This window comes from Taudactylus pleione, unplaced genomic scaffold, assembly GCF_031769625.1.
Source record: "Taudactylus pleione unplaced genomic scaffold, aTauple2 ptg000619l, whole genome shotgun sequence".
Classification (NCBI taxonomy): domain Eukaryota; kingdom Metazoa; phylum Chordata; class Amphibia; order Anura; family Myobatrachidae; genus Taudactylus; species Taudactylus pleione.
In genome coordinates, this window is record NW_028285021.1 from 4,543,447 (window position 1) to 4,569,878 (window position 26,432).

The 26,432-nt window shown below is 49.6% G+C and overlaps 1 protein-coding gene across 2 annotated transcripts in view; it reads left to right on the forward strand.

Moving 5' to 3' along the window:
- The window catches only part of CPSF7 (cleavage and polyadenylation specific factor 7), a 35,013-nt gene extending 21,008 nt beyond the window's left edge, over positions 1 to 14,005 (forward strand). Inside the window, exons 4-9 of one of the 2 annotated variants that reach the window (XM_088454552.1) lie at positions 1,047 to 1,192; positions 1,926 to 2,358; positions 3,143 to 3,249; positions 3,359 to 3,506; positions 3,618 to 3,756; positions 13,073 to 14,005. In XM_088454552.1, the coding sequence (XP_088310678.1) occupies positions 1,047 to 1,192; positions 1,926 to 2,358; positions 3,143 to 3,249; positions 3,359 to 3,506; positions 3,618 to 3,753 (970 nt within the window). In that variant the 3' untranslated portion in view covers positions 3,754 to 3,756; positions 13,073 to 14,005. Of the gene's footprint in view, positions 1 to 1,046; positions 1,193 to 1,925; positions 2,359 to 3,142; positions 3,250 to 3,358; positions 3,507 to 3,614; positions 3,757 to 13,072 lie in introns of both variants that reach the window. The other variant, XM_088454551.1, reaches the window with a different exon arrangement.
- The last annotated feature ends 12,427 nt before the right edge of the window (positions 14,006 to 26,432 follow it).

Sequence of the window (26,432 nt, forward strand, 5' to 3'; positions counted from 1 at the left end):
CTCTAATAGAGCCGGAAGCTCTCCCACTGACATCACTGGTGATGTCAGTGGGGCCGCCCACAAACGGCAAGCGTTAGCTTGGGAATGCCTCCGTTTGTGAAACCACCCCTCTGCCTACAAAACGGGGCGAGCTGTCGATCAACATAGACAGCCGCCCCTTTTGTAGTGAGCCCCGGAACGAGAGAATTTCTCTCTCGCTCCGGGGCTTGCGCATGCGCAGTGCGGCCGCTGCGAGTGCACACAGCCAAACATCGACCCGCTTGCGAGCAGGTCTGAATGAGGTCCAATGTGTATTGGCTGCTGTTCTCTATGCACAGAAGTCACCCTGCTCTGTGACTTTGTCATGGGATTAGTTGGGCTGGTGGGAAGAAGTGTGACTCTTTAGTGCATTACCGGGCAGTGTTACCTTGTTGATTTTGTAAAACTTTACTTGCTAAGGAGATATGACTGGAAGTATATTCACCACTGCTATGGGCCCCTGCATTTTCTCGATACTTACCATCATTTGTGACCCTTCATATTCATTTTCTTCCACTTTTGCTGATACACAGACCCCTTTTATGAAAAAAAAACAACTTAATAGTTATAAAACATAATCCTGCCAGCTTTGAGAGAACATAAACCACTGCCAGTTAGTAAGATTTCAGAACTGACGGCGTAAATAGTTTGTTAGTTTCTTTCTTTAAAATGACTTTAAGCTTCCAGCTTCAAGATGGAGGTTTAATTTAAGTGTTTTCATTTTTGTGTTTAGTTGTACATTTAAGGCAGTTGAACACAGGGGAAGCAATGTTCCTTTATCCTCTCAAGCAGGAATCTATGAATAAAGTGCCCATAGCCATTGAGGAGTGCAAAGGAAATCCTTTCCCCAACCCTCCCTTCGGTCTGGAAGCCTCACAGAATTTCATATTTCTTAATTCCTTCTGAGGTATGGAAACACGAACATATACGTTTGTGAATGTTACCAAATGCTTTTTATATAGGACTGTGAAACACTTGTGTGATATTGTACCCTGCTTGCACTATTGTTAATGGTTCCTGTAACACAGGTACGCAGAGGTGGTGGTGTGTTCAGAAACAGCTGTGAATCAGATTATGGAACAAGTGCCTCTAAAGAAGCTGGACGGGGAGAAGCTTGAGGTTCGGCCGGCCAACCGCCAGAACCTCTCTTATTTTGAGGCAATAGCACGAAAAAGTAAGAACGTCTGGCACCCATTAGTGATTGGTTCTGATCCCAAGCTGTGAACTTGGGTATAATGGTTGCTGAGCTTGTATCCTATTACTGCATTCTCTTCTGCCCACTAAAGGTGCCTACACACTGACCGATTTGCTCACGATCTGATATCGTGTACGAATTACCTTGAATCTCTCGCCGGCAGTCCTGCACACAATTTGGTGTAAAAATGAGTGGAGATTCAAGATTAGGACATATTTTACACGATCTGTCGTTCCGATGCGTCGGAATCAGCCAGATCGTGTAAAAAATCGGTAAGTGTGTAGGCACCTTGTTTGATCTATATGTGGTTGCCTATAAGGAAAGGTAAACTGCTCCCATAACTTTTCAGCTATACAGGCAATGGCAGCCTCCACAGAGGATTAGAGTGATCAAGAGGACTGATGATCTATAGCCAAAGTCATTGTAACATGGACAACTAAATCACATGTACTTTTGCATAGGAGAAGACTCGTAGTTTCATAGTGCAGCCAGTTTGATGGGAAGCAGGGCCAAGTTTAGATGGTGGGTCAGATAATCCTGTACAAATGGTTCAGTTTTATGTTACAGCAAGTTCTCATTCAAAATCCTTGCCCTGTCCACTGGTTCTGCCCAATCATTTAGTGTTCTATTTTATTGGCATTTCATTTGTCTCCTATCTCTCCATTGGCTGATGCTCTATATGTATTCATCTTTTATTTTCTGTTCTTTGCAGAAATACCCCCAAGACCCAATGCAAAAGGTTCTGTGGACTTTGCAGATGGTTCTGCCACCCCGACTGATACTGCTGTGTATTCACCGCTTCCAGAGACTCCCAAAGGCATAATGCCGTACTTTGTACGCCCACCGTTCATTGAAAACCCTTCCCGAATCCCCGTCATGTCTCTTCCTCAACCCCCAATGTCGCTTCCCCCACCACCGGCACCCACAATGCAAGCTGCATACAGAGCTCCCCCAATGCCTCCTGTGCACTATCCCCACCTAATGCCACCGCCATCGAGGTTGCCACCCCCCTTAGGCATGCCGCCCCCAAGTGGCGTGCCTCCAGCTCTTCATCTAAACCCTGCGTTCTTTCCTCCTCCAAATTCTATGATGGCACCTACACATGATCAATTCAAGATGCATGCCAACCCCTATATGAGAGGACGGTAAGTGGAAATAATTAAATGTAAATATAAGTGTTATAATTAAATAAAGGTGATGAGTGTTGAAAAATGTTTATTCTTTATGGTGTATAGATAAAACTTCATTAGCGTCTTGTATTATTTGGATTTGTGCACAGATGATTGCTGTCAGGTACTTCTTCTTTAACAATAGTATTTCTTAATGCAGCTCTCTTGATTGAAAGTATTATCTCACTGAGGAGAAGGCTCCACTAGTGACTGTGGGCCTGATGCAGAGCTGTACACTGAGTACCCAGCATCTGCGTCTTTGGACGCAGCGGCAGTATGTTAATATGTCAATGCTGTAGGATGCGCCTTGTTTAAATAGACACCTCCTGCAAGCTTCTGTGATCTGCTGCATCTGAGGACGCATCATCCGGATCATCTGCAAAAACATCGGCCATCTGAGTAAACCTCAGGTTACACAGGATGGCGGGGGACGCAGATCAGGCATCGGCACGCCTTAAAAACACGCCTCACATGCCCTCGTTTTTAAGTACACTGGTTATCACCCCTCAAGCGGCCACAGCATGTCAATCATGCTCCGGCTTAGGGGGGGTTGCCACCGCCATCACAGTCCGCGATGGACACATGCACAGTTCGGATCCTGCGCATGTTCCGATCATTAATCATCGGAGTTGTTTGTAAACCAACAGGTTTACGTACAACTCTAAATCAGGCCCTATATACTTAAAAGCATCCCCAATATACCAGTTACTACACAATTTATATGTCGGCCATTATAATAACATCTATTTTGGTTTTATAGGGACATGAAACTCCCTGTGTGTGACGCAGAATTCGAAGAGTTAATGAACAGAAATAGAGCAATTTCAAGGAGCGCCCTTTCCAACGCAGTCTGTGGGGCAACATCAGGTTCTGATTGTCACATTTTTCTTTTTCCCCAGACCTCCTTATCCCCCTACCCTTACCGACAAAACCACTTTCTCATAGTATCTGGCTTTTAACAATGTTCTGTCCACAGGGGATTATGGGACTGCAATAAAAACGCTCGAAACAGCAATTGCTGTCATTAAGGAGTCTCGCGTGTCCAATGATGAACGCTGTCGTGTCCTCCTGACCTCTCTGCGAGATTGTCTGCATGGCATACAGGACAAGGCCAACTCTTCAAGGTACTGATAAAGAAGCCCAAGTCACACCAGCGAGGCATTGTCTGTGTGCATAGATAGACCATATCACACCAACAGAGAGAACTTATAATTCTGCTTTTCTCCTGACAGCAGGAAGCGTCACCGATCCAGAGACAGGTCACCTAGCCGATCACGAGAAGGCAGCAGCCGGCGCCACAGAGACCCACATGAAGACCAATCGGATGACTATTACTATGACCGTCACCGCAACAAGGACAGACATCGCTAACAGGTGAAAACACAAATAGGAGGCGCTGTAGCACTGGGCTGAGAATAAGACAATCTATGGCAGCTCAACCACAAGAGAGGTGGCTAGCCTCTATAGATTACCACAAGAAAAACAAATTAGTGGGATCGCAATGTGTCATAAATAAACCCAGGTGGTAATAATAATTAAAGAGTAATGGGCTCGACTGAATGAAAAAGTATCACTAAGACGTTAATGAATAAAATATAATGTACATTTAATAAACATAGATGACATATAGACCATAGTTGGTCAGCGATATATTAAAAAGATATATTGCTGTGACTCAAAAGAGTGTTGAAAGACATATATAGCAGAAATTACACCATATGTAAATACACAGTATGAAATAAAAACAAAAAGACACTTATATATAAAAAAAAAAATGTGGAATGGTTCAATCGGTAAATAGATGGCTTCTAAATGAATAGAAGCAAGGTTAAAAAACAGAGTTTGTTGAAGTAATTCAATCAGGCTCCTTTGATTGTCATATATGGTTAAATAGGTACGATCATGCAAAAAGTCATAATAGACTCATATGGATATAATCACACGTTAGATGTGTGATAGATATGGATAGATGATAGCCTATGGAGCAAATAATGAATATACCTGCACTAGTATGGCAGTGATCGAGTAGCATGGTCAGATGGGAGTGTCCGGAATGCCGCTCTGCAAATCTGTGCTGTCCGCCGGAAGGATTGAATCCCGTTTTTTTATATATATATGTGTCTTTTTGTGTGTTTGTTTTTATTTCATACTGTGTATTTACATATGGTGTAATTTCTGCTATATATCTCTTTCAACACTCTTTTGAGTCACAGCAATATATCTTTTTAATATATCGCTGACCAGCTATGGTCTGTCATCTATGTTTATTAAATGTACATTATATTTTATTCATTAACGTCTTAGTGATATTTTTTCCTTCAGTCGAGCCCATTACTCTTAAATTATTATTACCACCTGGGTTTATTTATGACACATTGCGCTCCCACTAGTTTGTTTTTCTTATCGCTAACAGGTGATGAATTACTATTTTTGTTATGACAGATACAAATATCTAGCCCACAGGTTCTCAAACTCGGTCCTCAGGACCCCAAACTGTGCATGTTTTCCAGGTCTCGAAAATGTGACCTGTGTGGGGTCCTGAGGACAGAGTTTGAGAACTACTCATCTAGCTTATCGACCCATGACATTGTGTTAATTGTAGGCAGGATTTTGTTTCCATGTTATATCACTTTCCTGGAATGTTTTTACTGAATAATCCAAGTGAAAAGAAGTTAACACAACTTCTATAGGGTACATGGTTGGATATACTACACAACACTTTGCTGCACAGATACTAACGATTTAAAAAGATAGTAAATTTGGCATGTGCAAAAGTATGGGCCATTGTCAGTACAGTGCCAAGTAGCATCTCCTACACAGCTCCAAATGTTTTTTGTAGACTGTAAAGTGCATATTCAATTAATTGGATAATCTGAATTTTTGGGGCCAGACTGAGATACTGACACCTTTTGCTTTCTCATAGTTCAATGTAAGCAAACTTAGGCCCTCATTCAGAGCTGCTCGCTAGCGGCAGTACACTCGTTCCGAGCGATGTTCGCACATCTGCGCATGCGTACGGTTTTTAGTACGCATGCGCGAACCAGTCAGTGCGGCCGAAAATCGTTTGTACGCTATATAGCGAGTGCCTGCTATTTTGAGTGACAGAATGAGGCGTATGTGGGTGGTAACAGGGGAAGGTGCTTGAAAACGGGGGAGTGGAATTCGAACGCAGGCGTGCTTAAAGGTCAGAACGGGAGTTTTAAGGGAGTGCATAATTAATACAGCAGCATCATTGACCACGTCACTTGGTTTTTTTTAACTCAGAACTGCTCGCAAAATAGCGGTTGAAAAAACCAACCACAAGAATAGCGAGCAGTTCATACGCTGTACGATGTACTCGATTAATCTAATAAATAGCGGACATGACGTATGGTGCGAGCGGCCAGGGGGCGTTTTTATCAAATAAACGAGCGTATGTTTTGCTCGCTCGTTCAGACTTAGAGGTGTGAACAGACTGCAATGTGCGAACGGATCATTTGAATAGCCACCCCTTGTTTTTGAACGAACGACCGCAAATAGCAAACGGCTCTGAATGAGGGCCTTTGTTCAATACACAAAATTATTAAAAAACAAGAGATATGGTAAGAACTTACCTTTGTTATCTCTGTTTCTACGAAGTCCATAGGGTCCACAGGGTTGACCTTGGGGTATAGCTGGATCTGGTTCCACGGGCACCACGCAGTTAAAGCTTTGCTGCTCCCAGGATGCACTTGGGTCCGTCCTCTATACCCCGCCCCCGGCCACAGGCACCTCAGTTGGTAAGCAGCTAAGGCCGGAGGAGGAGACTAAACAGAGAGAAGGAAGACTGGAACACACAAGAAACCATACTCACAGAAATGGGAGATGGAAAACCGGTGACCAGCCACACAGCCCATTTGAAGCCAGGTGCGTCAGGGCGGGCGCCCTGTGGACCTTATGGACTTCGTAGAAACAGAGATAACAAAGGTAAGTTCTTACCATATCTCTTGTTTTCTACTTCAGGGTCCATAGGGGGTCCACAGGGTTGACCTTGGGGATGTCCCAAAGCAGTACAACTAAGGGCGGGGACGCTCCTGTGCTGAAAGGAGTACCCGGCGCCCAAAGGATGCATCCTGAGAGGCGAAGGTGTCAAACGCATAAAACCTCAAAAACGTCTGAATTGAAGACCAAGTAGCCGCCTTACACAGCTGAACAGCGGAGACGCCACGTCTAGCAGCCCAAGAGGGACCCACAGAACGAGTGGAATGAGCCTTAACAGAGGCTGGCACAGGTAAACCCTCCTGTGCATAAGCCTCACAAATAACTGAACGAAGCCAACGGGCTAACGTTTGCTTGTTGGCAGGCCAACCCCTCTTGTGAAAACCGAAGAGGACAAACAAAGAATCCGACTTCCTAACCGAAGCCGTCCGGTCCACGTAGATTCTAAGTGCCCGGACTACATCTAAGGAAGCCTCACCAGTGGAAAGATCAGGTGACTGAAAAGCTGGCACAACAAGTTCCTGATTAATGTGGAACTTTGAGACCACTTTGGGCAAAAACTCAGGACGAGTGCGGAGCACCGCCCTGTCCTGGTGAAAAATCAGAAAAGGGGGGCGACGGGAAAGCGCCCCCAATTCTGAAGCCCTCCTGGCAGAAGCAATTGCCAGGAGAAAAATGGTCTTAAACGTCAGCCACTTGAGCTCCACCGACTCAAGCGGCTCAAAAGGAGGACCCTGCAAGACCCGCAGTACCACCGCCAAGTCCCACGGAGCCACCGGAGGCACGAAGGGAGGCTGGATCCTGAGAACACCTTGGAAAAAGGTGTGAACATCTGGCAGTGTAGCAATCCGTCGCTGAAACCACACGGACAAAGCAGACACATGAACCTTCAGAGAGGCCAGGCGTAAGCCAAGGTCCAAACCCGATTCCAGAAACTCCAAGATTCTGGAAACCCTGAACACCTGCGGATCATAGTTTCTGGATTCACACCACTGAAAATAAGTGCGCCACACCCTGTGGTAAATCCGCGCGGAAGCAGGCTTGCGTGCCCTAAGCATGGTACCAATGACCGAACTGGAGAAACCCCTAGACCTCAAGACTGCTGTCTCAAGAGCCACGCCGTCAAAGACAGCCGACCCAGATCCGGGTAAAGGCAGGGCCCTTGAGACAACAGGTCCCGACGCTGATCAAGAAGGTACGGAGCGTCGATGGAGAGGCACCTCAGATCGGAGTACCAAGGACGTCTGGGCCACACCGGAGCCACCAGCACGAGCGTGCCGCCGTCCTGCTTGAATTTCCGCAGAACCAGAGGAAGCAGGGATATCGGAGGAAACAGATACGCCAGGTGAAACGTCCATTTCACCGACAGAGCGTCTACCAGACAGGCGCCTGCGTCTCTTGTCCTTGACCCGTAAACGGGCAACTTGTGATTGTGACGGGAGGCCATCAAGTCCAGCTCCGGCAGCCCCCACCTGTCCACAAGTAGCTGAAACACCTCTGGGTGAAGCGACCATTCCCCGGGATGCACGTCGTGACGGCTGAGGAAGTCCGCCTCCCAATTGAGGACTCCGGGAATGAAAACTGCCGAGATCGCTGGAACGTGACACTCCGCCCAAGCAAGAATGCGAGACACCTCCGACATTGCTGCCCGACTGCGAGTTCCCCCTTGGTGGTTGATGTACGCCACCGTGGTGGCGTTGTCGGACTGCACCTGAACTGCCCTTCCGTGAAGAGCGGGGCCGGACGACTGCAGGGCCCTGTACACAGCCCGCAGTTCCAGGATGTTGATGGGGAGAAGTGCTTCTTCCGCGGACCAACGACCCTGAAGCGATAATGAGCCGGTCACTGCCCCCCAACCCCGGAGACTGGCATCCGTCGTGAGCAGGACCCAGTCCGGGATCCAAAAGGGGCGCCCCTCGACCAGATGCGCTGTCTGAAGCCACCAAGCCAAAGACTGCCGAACCTCCGGGGACAACACCAGCATCTGAGAGCGGATCCGGTGAGGTAACCCGTTCCATTCCGATAGAATCAGCCCCTGCAGGGGCCGGGAATGGAACTGGGCAAATTCCACCATGTCGAATGTCGACACCATGGTCCCCAGAACTCTCATAGCTGAATGGACCGACAGGCGGCAACTGCTCAGGCAACTGTGTATCCGCAGCTGCAGGGAGGAGACCTTCTCCGGAGTCAGGAAAATCCGTTGCTGACGAGAATCCAGCAGGGCTCCCAAATGAACCATCCGCTGTGATGGAATCAGGGAGGACTTCTTCCAATTTATCAACCACCCGTGTGCTTGAAGACAAGCAATGGTCAGGTGGAGATGTCGAAGAAGCACCTCCGGGGAGCTCGCCAGCAGCAGAAGTTCGTCCAGGTACGGCAACAGACGTAGACCCTGACCCCGAAGGTGGGCTGCCATAACTGCCATCACCTTGGTGAACACCCTCGGAGCCGTGGAAAGGCCGAAAGGCAACGCCCGAAATTGGTAGTGATGGTTCAGGATAGCAAACCTCAGATACCGCTGATGTGCCGGTGCTATGGGCACATGGAGATAGGCGTCCTGGATATCGAGGGAGACCATATAATCCCCGGGTTCCATCGCCAGAATGATGGAACGTAACGTTTCCATCCTGAACTTGGGAACTCTGAGGTATCTGTTCAGAGACTTCAAATTCAGGATAGGGCGATGAGAACCATTGGGTTTCTGTACCAGAAACAGAGTAGAATAGTACCCCGTCCCGCGCTGAGACTGCGGAACGGGAACAATGACCCCTGCTTGTAGCAAGGATTCTATAGCTACCTGAATCTGACCAGCTTTGGTCTTGTCCAGAGAAGGACTCGTACAAAAAAACTGGTGGGGCGGCCTGAACCGAAAAGACAGGGCGTACCCCTGAGAGACTACTTCTCGAACCCAGGCATCCGTGGTGGTATTGTGCCAACACTGGGCGAATTGGAGAAGTCGGCCTCCCACTCTGGGGTCCCCCAGAGAGAGGCCCGTCCCATCAGGCAGCAGGCTTATCCTGCTTGGAAGAAGGGCACCGAGCACTCCATGCTTGCTTCTTGGGCTTGGGTGCGGCCTTGGTCGCCGAATGTCTCGGGAAGGACTGGCCCTTGGCCTTACCCTGAACCCGAAAGGACCGAAAGGCAGAGCTCCTCACTTTAGCCGGCGCAGATGCCGAAGGGAGGAAAGCCGACTTGGACTTAGCCAAAGTATCCACTATTTTGTCCAAATCCAGACCAAATAGTAAATCACCATTAAAAGGCAAGGCCTCCAGACCCTTTTTTTGAGTCTGCATCAGCCCTCCAGGACCTCAGCCACAGGGAGCGCCGAGCAGACACCGCTGCAGCCGACACCCTAGAAGTGAGCAGGCTGGCATCCAAAGACGCTTCCCCAATATAGGAAGCTGCATCCCGCATCTGTCCCACTAACGCTCTCTGGATATCCGGAGCCTCATCAGGAAAGGTATCCTCCAAGGCATTGGCCCATGCTTCAATGGCTTTAGCCACCCAGGAGATAGCCATGGACGGGCGAGCCACCGCCCCGGAAAGAGAATAAATGGACTTTAAACAAGTCTCCACCTTCCTGTCCGTGGGATCCTTCAAAGAGGAGATAGACGGCATTGGCAGCGTCGCGCTTTTGATCAAGCGGGTAACGTGGGAATCCACCGCCGGCGGAGTCTCCCATTTCCTGCCATGAGCTTCAGGAAAAGGACAGTTCGCCGCCAACCTCTTCTGTGGATGGAACCTCTTACTGGGTAATTGCCAGGCCGCCGCCATATGATCCGATAATTGATCAGACAGGGGGAACACAGTTGAAGTCACCTTGGCCTTTTTAAAATTAGGAAACTTCGACCTAGGAGCCGGCGCATCATCCTCAACATGTAGGATAGCCCGCACCGCCCTAGCTAAGGCTGGAACATTAATGGAGGACTTAGCTTCCACCTCCTGCCCCATGGCATCAGAGTCAGAGTCCTCATGGATTTCTCCATCATCTGAGGACACTTCCGAGTCCGACAACTGCGCAGCTAGTGAACTCACAACCGGACGTTTAGAAGCCCTTGGTGGCACATCACCTTGCAACATGGACTGAAACGCCGTGGATGAAGCCGCCAGACTCTGTACGGAGCTGGAGAGAACATCCACCCAAGGCGGAGGAGCCGTCGGAGCAAAACTCTGCAAAGGCACTACAGACTGACGCGTCACTGGGGAAGACTGCACATACACAGGCAGTCCCGAGTAAGGACCCACAGTCTGGGCCCCGGGGGGAGACCGCAACATTTGTGGAACACCCGGGGAATGGGGGATGGTGGGCTGCGGCAACGCCCTAGAAGGGACCGCTAATGGGACCGATAACCGGTCCGCAATAGACGCCAGCATCTGTGAAAACATCGCCCAAGGAGGGTCCTGTGATACAGGGGGGTTGGAGGGGCCCGGTACCAGCTAGCACCGCCCGCACAGACCATCCTGAGATAAGTCCTCCCCATCAACTCCAGCAGCACAGCGTCTGCAGGAAAATAGCACAGGAGCCACAGAGCGCTCAGTCTCCTCATCAGACATGATACCATAAATCACAAGAAATACGTATCACCAGAGGAATTACGGTTTTAACACCCGCGCACTCACCAGTATGCGACACAACAGCCCAGATATGGTACTGTGTAGCACACAACAGTATGTGACTGACCCCACAAATACGTGTTTTATATAAGTGATGGTCTCAGAAAAACGCCCTTCCCCCACACACCTGCCGGGCCGTAGGAGAAGGAAAGGGATAGTTATAAGCTGACAGCAAGGAGAATAAGTCACAGACAGGCAGCACTAGCAATAGTCACATACAATGCAGAAAAGTTAGTACTCACTGCACCTTCCGCTACAATCAACCGCCCAGATTCAGTGTCTGGGAGGGCTATAGCGCTGTGTACACTGTCCTTTAGCAGGGGAGAGGTACACAGGGGGACCGGTCCACTTGATACCGCCTGGGAGTCTGCGATGCCTGCCTGTAAAGATGGCCGCCGGAGACCTCAGAGGAGGAGTGGCCGTAAGATAAGAGCAGCTCAGCGACGCCAGACTGCTAGTTGAAAGGCGCGCTGAGCTGAGGGGAGGAGCCGCTAGACAGGGAAGGCTGCCTCCCCTGGCTAGCAATTAACCCCCGGGTTACCGGTCCCGCTACCAGCCTGTTACCCTGGTGGTCTAGCGGACACGCGGGGTATTCCTCAATAGAGGGGGAGGCCGCCGCTAGCGCCTCCGGTCTGTCCCCAGAGACCGGAGGCTTCTGACTGCATAAAAAGTATCCGCGGGCCGCCGCACGCGGCGACCCGCGGCTTACCTGATCCCCGTCGCGTCCGGCAGCAGTCAAGGGAGTCCCCAGAGCCCGGCTAGTACAGGCTCTGGGGTCCCGCCGCGATCCCCAGAGCTGTACTGGCGTCGCGGCGCCAGCGGGGAGAAGGAGCGGCAGAGTGGACGTCCTAAAGGACAGTCTGATGCTGCCTCTCTCAAAGAGTAAAAAAAGTAGAAAAAAAAATTATCTTTTAAAATAACGCTTAGGGGCTGCTCCTGCAGCCCCACTGCGACAGGGTGACCCGACTCCGGCCGGGCACCAACTAAAACTGAGGTGCCTGTGGCCGGGGGCGGGGTATAGAGGAGGACGGACCCAAGTGCATCCTGGGAGCAGCAAAGCTTTAACTGCGTGGTGCCCGTGGATCCAGATCCAGCTATACCCCAAGGTCAACCCTGTGGACCCTGAAGTAGAAATATTGTATAAAATGACCTTCAGGCTGTGTGTATAAGGTGTATATGAAACATAGACATTCTGTGCTTAGACTTGGGTCCCATTGCCAAGTTATCTCATTATGGTATGCTAATATTTCAAAATAGGTAAAATCTGATATCCAAAATACTAATGGTCTCAAGCATTTTGGATATAGGAAACTCAACCTGTATATCGTATTTGATATGCACCCTGATGAAAGTGTATTAAATACTGAAATGACAGATCAATCCTGTTCCCTTAGTGTTTTTTCTCCTGTGTTCATGCTAACCACATATGTTCTATATATAGATTATTTGAAAATGTTTAACGCCAAGATACCTGTAAATGTGCATCGAAGTACCCAAATCCTTAGGGTATAAAATCAATCTAAAAAAAAAAAACCTAGACAAGTGACTCCATAGTGCATTAAAAAATGTCTATGTAAACACCATAAAATGTGTACTAGATCCTCACCAGCAAGTGTAAAACAGGCACTTGAAGCTTCATGCACTGAAATTGTACTTTTACTCTTGATACTTTCGAGATCCACTGTATGATATGCCTGTTTTACTCCTGGTGGTACACATTTTATACTGCTTCCCCCTAGTGCTCTACCCCTAACCCCAATACTTACTGTGTGGATGCTGGCGCCAGTATAGTTCCCAATTTTAGTGTTTGTAATTGTGATTGAGAGACGCTTCATAACTTGTAATATCTTTGATGTCCCTTTTATATCTTCCAAGATTCTAACTTAATAGTCACGTTTACTCCTGGCCACACATGTTGAGAAAAGTCATGTAAGATAAACAACCATTTTGCTTTTAAGCCAGTGCTGTCCTTAAAGCCTGAATTGTTTCCCTTAGCTTAGTGTGATATCATTTGTAACCTAGCCCACACGGACTCTGATTTAGAAATGATGAAGCTTGGTGCATTACGTTATGGAATTTTTGAGAACAAATATGTAACCAAGTGGTCTTTTCTCTGCAGGTCTCCAGAATGCTGCACAGATGCATTTTGTTTGTTTTTTCTTTTTCTTTTTTAAAGTAAGAGACTCGCATTTTGTTGTCGTGACCTAGAATTGATGCCTGGCCCTCCAACAAAAAGTGACAACTGTTATTGCAGCCCCTCTGGGATTTATTCCATTTCATGCAGGGACCAACTAAAGCACAGGTCTCAACCACCGTTCCCATCCAACAGTCTCGCCTGGACTCTCTCAGAAGCCGTACTCTCTCTCCACAACGCAGACCCAAAGTGATATATATTTTTTGGAACATCTGTGCATCACCCCCCCCCCCCCCCCCCATTAGAAGCAGTGTCTATAGATCACTTTTTCCTTGCATTCTTCCCAGTGTTTTAGTCTTGTTGCATTTTGTTCATGTTAAGAGGTTACCTATATAAAGTGAAATTAACTTCTATACAGTGACGTATGTAACTTTCATGTCTGTCTGTAAGTGCCCAGAGTTGGTATGTCTGATCTTCTTTTTTTTATCTTTTCGTTCTGGTTGGCAGCCTGGGGTGGGGGTGTGTTTGCATGACTGCTGAATGTGGTGTTGGGGGGGTCTGGTTACTGTGTGGATGGTGACCGGTTCTCCCTGCACCATCCAGCCATAATCGCGTCACTAGGGTTGTATGGAGGGGACTGCATTTAACAGGTTTGCTATGGACTGCGATACGGAGGGGTGAGTTCAGTGCTCAGTCTAAAAAGTTGTTTTATTTTGTTTTTTTTATTTTGTTAACATATTAAGAGAAGAAAAAAATATAAATCATCAGGATTTTTAGTTGTTCACCTTATGAGGGAGGGGCTTTGTACTAGCTTATGGGTATCTCTGTCACCCCAGCAGAAAGGAATTCACCCCTCCATAAATATTCATTCTCTCCACCTGGAAATTGTGAATAAACTTGATAATGTTGTCAATCTTTTACATGAGTTGTCTGATTTAATTTTTTTTTTGTTTGTTTAGTTTGTTTTAGCACACTATGATTATTCGTAAGTTACAATTGTGGAAGCAAGTTTTTGTTTCATGTTAAAATGAGTATTAATTATACAATACACACCTCTAAAACAATATTTTGGTCTTAATGAGGACAATGTATGTAGTAGATTATGAAACCTTTATATTTACCATATTACATTATGTAGCCAACACAAAGCTACATGTGAAAGTTCCCCAGACAATAGTTCACTATTTGATCCGGTTTCAGTTTCTGTTAATGCTAGCAGAATACAAATAGCAAGACTGGCGTCACCGTGTGCAGCGCATTGCATTCAGGGTGGAGGCACATGTGCACATCGGTCAGCCATAGACTCCACAAGACCTCTGAAGGTGTCCTGTGGTATCTGACACCAAGGCGTTGGCAGCAGGTCCTATAACGGGCGAGGTGGGACCTCCATGGCTCGGGCCTTGTTTTCCTGATGCTCAAGCGGATTGAAATCTTTGTCATGTTCCTCAGCCATTCCTGAACAATTTTTGCAGGGTGCATTATTCTGCTGAAAGAGGCCACTGCCATCAGGGAATACTGTTGCCATGAAAAGGTGGACTTGGTGTGCTACAATGTTTATGTAGGTAGTACATGTCATACATCCACATGAATACCTGGACCCAAGGTTTCCCAGCAGAACATTGCCCACAGCATCACACTCCTCCGCCAGCTTGCCTTCTTCCCATAGTGCATCCTGGTGCCACCTATTCCCCAGGTACACGCACCTGGCCATCCACATGATGTAAAAGAAACCGTGATTCCTCAGGCCAGGCCACCTTCTTCCATTGCTCCATGGTCCAGTTCTGACACTGACATGCCCGTTGTAGGCACTTGCGGCGGCAGAGCGGGCACTCTGGACAGTCCGCTAAAGGCTTGAGGGGTCTATTGTCTCTCCTCCTTATTCATTACCCTCCACTAAAGGGTGTTTGAACTGTTATTGATTATGCTGCTTCTTTTTTTTATTTCCCCATACACGTCATAATGAGCACACACATTCATCAGATGCACCAAGGCTGAGACACTTAGATCTACTCATTTGAGCAACATGTAAAGAAGCTAATGTGACATCCTCTCTGTGTATTTGCTAGGCTGCATCCTGTTGATTTATCGCACATACATTTGTCTATTACTTTTTTAATGCAAGTTTCAATAGTGCAACTTATGGTGGTATCTAATGATGCGCCAAGTGGTGTTTGTGTAGGCATCTTATTCCATGCAGATACAGATACACGGATATATACCAGGGAAGGGCTTGTAGCAGTATGTGTATAAAGTCGCAGACGTGTGACCGGAAAAGACGCAGAAACTGATGCAGCTGAATCCATTTAGAATTGTCCCTTTAGCTCTCACTTGTTGCTCGGCTTCACAGGTGGTGAATAGTATCTATCCCTTTTCTGTCCATTCCATCCACGCAGAAACAGAGCTACTGTAAGGTATCAGAAGTTACAGGTCGTATAAGCTGCAAGAACAGGTAGCAAAGAGCAGAGCAATATCAGGCACTGGTGGGGCAGTAATAGATTTAGGAGACTGTCCAGCAGTGTCAGGACTTTGTCCATCTTGCACAGCCAGTAGTTATAATCCACTTCACACTACCCTACTTGTGAATGGGAACCAGGTGCGCCTGACCCAGACCTGCAGGTAGCTATACTTTACAGTGCAGAGCGTTCTGCTCAGACTTGTCCTGGTCATGTGCTGCGCTGTTTCGGCACTTCTGCTATTATATGCTGAGCTTCTCCAATCTTGAAAGCACAAGCTACTGAGTCTTGTATTGCTCAGTCTCATGACTAACAGGGAGATCACTGAATGGGTAATCGGCACCCAGCACTGCAGTATCAACAGACAAAGGTACTTATCCTGGGTACACATTATGCCGGCTTGACCTATTGTACCGCGGGTACACATTGAACAATGTAATGAAGGACGGAATGATCTCTTGGTCTGTCCTTCATTATCTGCAACGGCACCACATACAATATCGTCCTGTTGGCCATGCAGCACAGCCCGCTGGATGATATTGCATGCGACTGCGGGAGCACGCAGATAGTCCCTACACACTGTGATCTATCATTCCAATCCGCGTCGGAACAATAGATCGTTCAATGGATCACATTGTGTGTACCCAGCTTAAGGTAAAGAGTTTTAAATTACACTTAATTGGGAGCAATGTGAAGTCAGATTACACAGGCCATTATTAAGCAACCAATTGACAATAAAACGTTATATGCCTTGTGTGCTGGGGCTTGTAGTTCCACAACTTCTATGTTCATATTTGAGCGGGTCCAGCTGTCTGAGGGACTATAAGAATATACAGTAGGTGTCATAATGTTGATTATGAAAAGGACAAAGGAGTAATAATGGTACAGGCATGTACAGAATTAGTGGTGTGACAGTGCCAGGGAATACCATAGGAAAGACACTGTCATAGACCGATTGGAGGAGCCGCATTCATTAGTATCTTGCCCAGGATAAGATACTGCCTGATGTGATCTGTGTCACATACCTGATGAGGTTTACTATATGTAGTATATATATATATATATATATATATATATACACATACACACAGAGAGAGACAGACAGACAGACCCTGTATTTTAGCACATCTCCATTTGTGTTCCCATGTTCTTTCCTTTATAACAGAGCTGCCAACTGACACAGCAATGTTTTACTATTGTGCATTTATACAAAATAAAGCACAAAGTATTGTTCTAAATAAAACATTTTTGTTAAAGTCCCGGTCTCCACCTTCCCTGACTAGTGGGCCAGTCACACTCCTGTACGCATACATAGCCGACTTCCAGCATCAACTTTAATATCTAATTAATCTGAATATAATATCATTTTCTACCTATCATTGCTCCTCTCTTCAGCATCTTTTTGTGCTGTATAGTGAAGCAAATGGACCAAACTGTTATTTAGTGTAAATGGGGGGAATTCAATTGAACGCGATGTTGAATGGCGCTGGGAATGAGTGCCCAGGAGCTATTCAGTTGTCCACACTGCGTCCGGCACTTAAGTCAGGAGATGCCGCTTACTGCTGCTGTGTGTGCTCGGGTTGGATCGGCTGAAGCAGCACAGCCCGTCTCCAGGAGCAGTGATCACATGAGCACCCCCCATGCTGTGCCTGGCTCCCCAGGTGTGTACCCTCTCCTCTGCCTTCATCACAACAGAGAGAAAGCCCTGGCCAGGGGCGGATCAAGACGCACCTTTGTAACGGGGTACTGCTCTGGCAGTCCTAAGCTTTTATTTTATGTTTTACTTCATTTTTATGTTTTTGGGTTGGCAGTACTAAGCCTTTGAATAAGAAGCATGTACTACGACTCCATCTACCTCCCGTCTCAGGATAACTACGCCGTCACTGTCTGCCTCCCGTCCTAAACCATATTAAACAGGCTTTTGTTAAGTCCATTTACAAACATGCCGTTAGCATATTTTCTGTTACTTTTTGTTTTTGTCCTGTAATAAAATGTATATGTGTAATTACATATAAGGCTTTATAATACCTTGTGTATATACAAGTATCCACTAAGAAGATAGTCTTAAATAGTATTAAAAGTTAGTCTTGGCACGCTGAAGTGTGCTCCTCACTAAATCCATGTTTCTTCAGGGTCCATAGGGATCCACAGGGATACCAGGGGGGTTGGGGGGTTGTGGTTGGAGTGATCTGGGCACCAAACAGTCAAAGCTTTAGCTCCCAAGATGCACGGGTCCTCCTCTACATATAACCCAGCCACAGGCAGACCGCTTTACGTTTCATGTCGGCAGGACTGGTCGTGCCTTTAGACGGGGACTACTTCGGCAGCCCCAAGCTTTATTTTTATGAATTTGTTTATTTATTTTTTTAACATAAGAGCAAGCAGCGCTAGGCGTCCTAATGAGCACCTGCGCTACTGCTCCGTCTACCCCCGCCGCAACACTGGTGAGCAGTCCGGTGATTACGGCAGGCACCGGCGGAACTCGGCTAGCCACTCCACTGGATCCCTGGGCTGCAGCTGGGCAAACAGGGAAGACAGGTAAGGAGATGCCCCGCTCGCGGGGAATGGCATGTTTATGCAGTCCTTACCTCCTGTTGTGGAGACCAGCCGGAGGATGCTGTACTGGGGCGTCTGGTTCGTCCGTACTTCTGCTAGACCACCATGGCCGTTAAGTCTGGCATCGGGGACCATACTGGTGGCCAGCGGTTGATACAGCAGTGGGGAGGTAGACTCTCCCTCGGCAGCCCCTCCCCCAGCCCAGAGCGTGATTCCTCACAAGAGGTTTCCTGCCTCTGAGCTGCACCACTCAGCAGCCATTACTGAGGGCTTTTTTGAAGCTCCAGGTCTCAGGAGATTCGGGTCCAGTACCCAGGTTCTACAGCGCAAAAACCTACCAGCCTTTTGAGGCTTGAGTAAGTTGATTCAGTTCCCATTACAAGTATATTTATATGCATTGTATGTGATTTGTGCTAGCTCTGCTGTTGTGATATACTGTCTTAAAACTTTCTGACTGTCCGTTATATCTATCCCTGCTGCTCATTTTTAACCCTCTACTACCAGGTGTGTATGGGTAAATATTACTTCACATTTACCTGTATATGTGAAGGGTGTCACATTGCATTACTAGCTATACACTGATTGTGTGCTGCTTGCTGGTTTTCACTATGTCTTCTAAAGGCCCCTGTGCTGGTTACTTGCAAATCCTGTTCAGTGGGCTTGTACCCTCAGGATTCTGTGCAGGATGGTCTGTGTGCTGTTTATCTACCACCTCTCCAGCCCATTGTACCAGCCCCTCTCCAGGAGCCACCTTGGGTGTCGTCCTTATCCCAGGTTATGACGCAGATAGTGGACCGTTTGTCAGCTCCTATGCTGCCTCCCACCATGGGATACCCACAGCTGTTACAGCTCACTATGTCGGTATCCCCTATTCATCTTTCTTGGATGGATGTTTTTGCACACTCAGCTCAGAATATGGCTCAAACGACTGCCTCCTATCAAATGTTACAGTTAGACAGTCCGTTAGCTGCTGAGGCACATAGGCTGACTTCATCCTCTCAGTCTACCCAGCTTCCAGATTCTGAATCATCATCTGAGGAGGCAGATGATGCACAAGGTTCTCTCCCCGGGTCCCTCTCGGGCGAGGAGGACCATCATTCGACAGTGGATGTCTAGTGAATGTGGTTAAATCGATCCTGAACATAAAGGATGATGAACCGACCCCTAAGCCTAAACCCCGATATTTAATTGTCAAAAGGTGGTTAAGGCTGAATTCTCTTAATCAGACCAGCTCACTGAATTCATGGGGGAAGCTTGGGGTACTCCTGGCAAACGGTTCCAGGTCCCAAAAAGACTAGCGCCTTTGTACCCTCTCCCCACTGGTGAGTGTACTAAGTGGGAAGTCCCTCCTGCTGTAGATTTGCATGTGGCACTGCCTTTACCACCTACATCCTCCCATAAGGATGCCACAGATAGATAACTGGAAACTTGCCTCAGGTCAATCTACTCGCTTACTGGTACTATTACTCGGCCGGCTATGGCAGCGGCCTGGGTAGCTAAGGCTATCGAAGGATGGACAGAGGCACTGGAAGATAGCCTGCCATCAGATGCTACCAGGGAACAACTGGTCTACATTTCCCATATTCAGGAAGTGGCCTCTTATTTGGGAGAAGCTGCGTTGGATACTGGACTTCTTGCCTCTAAGGCATCTGCGACCTTGGTGGTTGCCCGGCGGGTCCTTTGGCTACAGTCCTGGAAAGTTGAGACTGAATCCAAGAAGGCTCTGTAATCTGTACCCTTCTCTGGAGACAGGCTGTTTGGCGCAGAGTTGTACAAAATCGTGGCAGCCTCAAAATCTGCCTTTCTGCCATCAACAGCTGCCCCTAAACCTAGGCCGTCCTCTGTTCAGTCCTTTCGTCCCCAGGGTAAGGCAAAAGGACACTCCTTTCCCAGGCAGTCTAGTTCTCACAAAATCACCAAGCTGCGATCCAAGCAGTCTTGGTCAGCCAGATGTCCAGCTTCCAAGTCTGATGACAAACCCTCCGCCTGACTGGGCGGGCCTCCTCCTGGGGGATCCCAGGGTGGAAGGCCGACTTCTTTGATTTGCCGACTCTTGGCGTCAAACAACAACAGATGCCTGGGTCCAAGAAGTGGTCTCTCAGTGGTACGCCCTCACCTTTCTGAGGCATCCTCCCCAGCTTTTTTTTTTTGTACAGGTCCCCCATCAGATCCCATCAAGGCCTTGGCCCTCCAGGAAGCCATCAACTCCCTGCTATGTTCAGGTGTGATAATACCGGTTCCTTCAGCTCAGGGAGGAACTGGTTTTTATTCCACTCTTTTCTACTTCAGGGTCCATAGGGGGTCCACAGGGTTGACCTTGGGGTATAGCTGGATCTGGATCCACGGGCACCACGCAGTTAAAGCTTTGCTGCTCCCAGGATGCACTTGGGTCCGTCCTCCTCTATACCCCGCCCCGGCCACAGGCACCTCAGTTTTAGTTGGTGCCCGGCCGGAGTCGGGTCACCCTGTCGCAGTGGGGCTGCAGGAGCAGCCCCTAAGCTTTATTTTAAAAGAGAAATTTTTTATTTTTTTCTTCTTTTTTTACACTGTTAGAGCGGCAGCATCAGACTGTCCTTTAGGACGTCCACGCTGCCGCTCCTTCTCCCCGCTGGCGCCGCGACGCCAGTACAGCTCTGGGGATCGCGGCGGGACCCCAGAGCCTGTACTAGCCGGGCTCTGGGGACTCCCTTGACTGCTGCCGGACGCGACGGGGATCAGGTAAGCCGCGGGTCGCCGCGTGCGGCGGCCCGCGGATACTTCAATGCAGTCAGGAGCCTCCGGTCTCTGGGGACAGACCGGAGGCGCTAGCGGCGGCGGCGGGCTCCCCCTCAATTGAGGAATACCCCGCGTGTCCGCTAGACCACCAGGGTATCAGGCTGGTAGCGGGACCGGCAACCCGGGGGTTAATTGCTAGCCAGGGGAGGCAGCCTTCCCTGTCTAGCGGCTCCTCCCCTCAGCTCAGCGCGCCTTTCAACTAGGAGTCTGGCGTCGCTGAGCTGCTCTTATCTCTCGGCCACTCCTCCTCTGAGGTCTCCGGCGGCCATCTTTACTGGCACATCGCAGACTCCCAGGCGGTATCAAGTGGACCGGTCCCCCTGTGTACCTCTCCCCTGCAAAAGGACAGTGTACACAGCGCTATAGCCCTCCCAGACACTGAATCTGGGCGGTTGATTGTAGCGGAAGGTGCAGTGAGTATAACTTTTCTGCATTGTATGTGACTATTGCTAGTGCTGCCTGTCTGTGACTTATTCTCCTTACTGTCAGCTTATAACTATCCCTTTCCTTCTCCTACGGCCCGGCAGGTGTGTGGGGGAAGGGCGTTTTTCTGAGACCCTCACTTATATAAAACACGTATTTGTGGGGTCAGTCACATACTGTTGTGTGCTACACAGTACCATATCTGGGCTGTTGTGTCGCATACTGGTGAGTGCGCGGGTGTTAAAACCGTAATTACTCTGGTGATACCTATTTCTTGTGTATTTACGGTATCATGTCGGATGAGGAGACTGAGCGCTCTGTGGCTCCTGTGCTATTTTCCTGCAGACGCTGTGCTGCTGGAGTTGATGGGGAGGACTTATCTCAGGATGGTCTGTGCGGGCGGTGCCAGCTGGTACCGGGCCCCTCCAACCCCCCTGTATCACAGGACCCTCCTTGGGCGATGTTTTCACAGGTGCTGGCGTCTATTGCGGACCGGTTATCGGTCCCATCAGCGGTCCCTTCTAGGGCGTTACCGCAGCCCACCATCCCCCATTCCCCGAGGGTTCCACAAATGTTGCGGTCTTCCCCCGGGGCCCAGACTGTGGGTCCTTACTCGGGACTGCCTGTGTATGTGCAGTCTTCCCCAGGGACGTGTCAGTCTGTAGTGCCTTTGCAGAGTGTTGCTCCGACGGCTCCTCCGCCTTGGGTGGATGTTCTATCCAGCTCCGTACAGAGTCTGGCGGCTTCATCCTCGGCGTTTCAGTCTATGTTGCAAGGGGATGTGCCACCAAGGGTGTCTAAACGTCCGGTTGTGAGTTCACTAGCTGCGCAGTTGTCGGACTCGGAAGTGTCCTCAGATGATGGAGAAATCCATGAGGACTCTGACTCTGATGTCATGGGGCAGGAGGTGGAAGCTAAGTCCTCCATTAATGTTCCAGCCTTAGTTAGGGCGGTGCGGGCTATCCTACATGTTGAGGATGATGCGCCGGCTCCTAGGTCGAAGTTTCCTAATTTTAAAAAGGCCAAGGTGACCTCAACTGTGTTCCCCCTGTCTGATCAATTATCGGATCATATGGCGGCGGCCTGGCAATTACCTAGTAAGAGGTTCCATCCACAGAAGAGGTTGGCGGCGAACTATCCTTTTCCTGAAGCTCATGGCAGGAAATGGGAAACTCCGCCGGCAGTGGATTCCCACGTTACCCGCTTGATCAAAAGCGCGACGTTGCCATTGCCGTCTATCTCCTCTTTGAAGGATCCCACGGACAGGAAGGTGGAGACTTGTTTAAAGTCCATTTATTCTCTTTCCGGGGCGGTGGCTCGCCCGTCCATGGCTATCTCCTGGGTGGCTAAAGCCATTGAGGCATGGGCCAATGCCTTGGAGGATACCTTTCCTGATGAGGCTCCGGATATCCAGAGAGCGTTAGTGGGACAGATGCGGGATGCAGCTTCCTATATTGGGGAAGCGTCTTTGGATGCCAGCCTGCTCACTTCTAGGGTGTCGGCTGCAGCGGTATCTGCTCGGCGCTCCCTGTGGCTGAGGTCCTGGAGGGCTGATGCAGATTCAAAAAAGGGTCTGTAGGCCTTGCCTTTTAATGGTGATTTACTATTTGGTCCGGATTTGGACAGAATAGTGGATACTTTGGCTAAGTCCAAGTCGGCTTTTCTCCCTTCGGCCTCTGCGCCGGCTAAAGTGAGGAGCTCTGCCTTTCGGTCCTTTCGGGTTCAGGGTAAGGCCAAGGGCCAGTCCTTCCCGAGACATTCGGCGACCAAGGCCGCACCCAAGCCCAAGAAGCAGCCATGGAGTGCTCGGCGCCCTTCTTCCAAGCAGGAGGATAAGCCTGCTGCCTGATGGGACGGGCCTCTCTCTGGGGGACCCCAGAGTGGGAGGCCGACTTCTCCAATTCGCCCAGTGTTGGCACAATACCACCACGGATGCCTGGGTTCGAGAAGTAGTCTCTCAGGGGTACGCCCTGTCTTTTCGGTTCAGGCCGCCCCACCAGTTTTTCTGTACGAGTCCTTCTCTGGACAAGACCAAAGCTGGTCAGATTCAGGTAGCTATAGAATCCTTGCTACAAGCAGGGGTCATTGTTCCCGTTCCGCAGTCTCAGCGCGGGACGGGGTACTATTCTACTCTGTTTCTGGTACAGAAACCCAATGGTTCTCATCGCCCTATCCTGAATTTGAAGTCTCTGAACAGATACCTCAGAGTTCCCAGGTTCAGGATGGAAACGTTACGTTCCATCATTCTGGTGATGGAACCCGGGGATTATATGGTCTCCCTCGATATCCAGGACGCCTATCTCCATGTGCCCATAGCACCGGCACATCAGCGGTATCTGAGGTTTGCTATCCTGAACCATCACTACCAATTTCGGGCGTTGCCTTTTGGCCTTTCCACGGCTCCGAGGGTGTTCACCAAGGTGATGGCTGTTATGGCTGCCCACCTTCGGGGTCAGGGTCTACGTCTGTTGCCGTACCTGGACGATCTTCTGCTGCTGGCGAGCTCCCCGGAGGTGCTTCTTCGACATCTCCACCTGACCATTGCTTGTCTTCAAGCACACGGGTGGTTGATAAACTGGAAGAAGTCCTCCCTGATTCCATCACAACGGATGGTTCATTTGGGAGCCCTGCTGGATTCTCGTCAGCAGCGGATTTTCCTGACTCCAGAGAAGGTCTCCTCCCTGCAGCTGCGGATACACAGTTGCCTGAGCAGTTGCCGCCTGTCGGTCCATTCAGCTATGAGAGTTCTGGGGTCCATGGTGTCGACATTCGACATGGTGGAATTTGCCCAGTTCCATTCCCGGCCCCTGCAGGGGCTGATTCTATCGGAATGGAACGGGTTACCTCACCGGATCCGCTCTCAGATGCTGGTGTTGTCCGCGGAGGTTCGGCAGTCTTTGGCTTGGTGGCTTCAGACGGTGCATCTGGTCGAGGGGCGCCCCTTTTGGATCCCGGACTGGGTCCTGCTCACGACGGATGCCAGTCTTCGGGGTTGGGGGGCAGTGACCGGCTCATTATCGCTTCAGGGTCGTTGGTCCGCGGAAGAAGCACTTCTCCCCATCAACATCCTGGAACTGCGGGCTGTGTACAGGGCCCTGCAGTCGTCCGGCCCCGCTCTTCACGGAAGGGCGGTTCAGGTGCAGTCCGACAACGCCACCACGGTGGCGTACATCAACCACCAAGGGGGAACTCGCAGTCGGGCAGCAATGTCGGAGGTGTCTCGCATTCTTGCTTGGGCGGAGTGTCACGTTCCAGCGATCTCGGCAGTCTTCATTCCCGGAGTCCTCAATTGGGAGGCGGACTTCCTCAGCCGTCACGATGTGCATCCCGGGGAATGGTCGCTTCACCCAGAGGTGTTTCAGCTACTCGTGGACAGGTGGGGGCTGCCGGAGCTGGACTTGATGGCCTCCCGTCACAATCACAAGTTGCCCGTTTACGGGTCAAGGACAAGAGACGCAGGCGCCTGTCTGGTAGACGCTCTGTCGGTGAAATGGACGTTTCACCTGGCGTATCTGTTTCCTCCGATATCCTTACTTCCTCGGGTTCTGCGGAAATTCAAGCAGGACGGCGGCACGCTCGTGCTGGTGGCTCCGGCGTGGCCCAGACGTCCTTGGTACTCCGATCTGAGGTGCCTCTCCATCGACGCTCCGTACCTTCTTCCTCAGCGTCGGGACCTGTTGTCTCAGGGGCCCTGCCTTTACCCGGATCTGGGTCGGCTGTCTTTGACGGCGTGGCTCTTGAGACAGCCGTCTTGAGGTCTAGGGGTTTCTCCAGTTCAGTGATTGGTACCATGCTTAGGGCACGCAAGCCTGCCTCCGCGCGGATTTACCACAGGGTGTGGCGCACTTATTTTCAGTGGTGTGAATCCAGAAACTATGATCCGCAGGTGTTCCGGGTTTCCAGAATCTTGGAATTTCTTCAATCGGGTTTGGACCTCGGCTTACGCCTGGCCTCTCTGAAGGTTCATGTGTCTGCTTTATCCGTGTGGTTTCAGCGACGGATTGCTACACTGCCAGATGTTTACACCTTTTTCCAAGGTGTTCTCAGGATCCAGCCTCCCTTCGTGCCTCCGGTGGCTCCGTGGGACTTGACGGTGGTACTGAGGGTCTTGCAGGGTCCTCCTTTTGAGCCGCTTGAGTCGGTGGAGCTCAAGTGGCTGACGTTTAAGACCATTTTTCTCCTGGCAATTGCTTCGGCCAGGAGGGTTTCAGAATTGGGGGCGCTTTCCTGTCGCCCTCCTTTTCTGATTTTTCACCAGGACAGGGCAGTGCTCCGCACGCGTCCTGAGTTTTTGCCCAAAGTGGTTTCAAAGTTCCACATTAATCAGGAACTTGTTGTGCCAGCTTTTCAGTCACCTGATCTTTCTGCTGGTGAGGCTTCCTTGGATGTGGTCCGGGCACTTAGAATCTATGTGGACCGGACTGCTTCGGTTAGGAAGTCGGATTCTTTGTTTGTCCTCTTCGGTTTTCACAAGAGGGGTTGGCCTGCCAACAAGCAAACGTTAGCCCGTTGGCTTCGTTCAGTTATTTGTGAGGCTTATGCGCAGGAGGGTTTACCTGTGCCAGCCTCTGTTAAGGTTCATTCCACTCGTTCTGTGGGTCCCTCTTGGGCTGCTAGACGTGGCGCCTCCGCTGTTCAGCTGTGTAAGGCGGCTACTTGGTCTTCAATTCAGACGTTTTTGAGGTTTTATGCGTTTGACACCTTCGCCTCTCAGGATGCATCCTTTGGGCGCCGGGTACTCCTTTCAGCACAGGAGCGTCCCCGCCCTTAGTTGAACTGCTTTGGGACATCCCCAAGGTCAACCCTGTGGACCCCCTATGGACCCTGAAGTAGAAAACAAGAGATATGGTAAGAACTTACCTTTGTTATCTCTGTTTCTACGAAGTCCATAGGGTCCACAGGGCGCCCGCCCTGACGCACCTGGCTTCAAATGGGCTGTGTGGCTGGTCACCGGTTTTCCGTCTCCCATTTCTGTGAGTATGGTTTCTTGTGTGTTCCAGTCTTCCTTCTCTCTGTTTAGTCTCCTCCTCCGGCCTTAGCTGCTTACCAACTGAGGTGCCTGTGGCCGGGGCGGGGTATAGAGGAGGACGGACCCAAGTGCATCCTGGGAGCAGCAAAGCTTTAACTGCGTGGTGCCC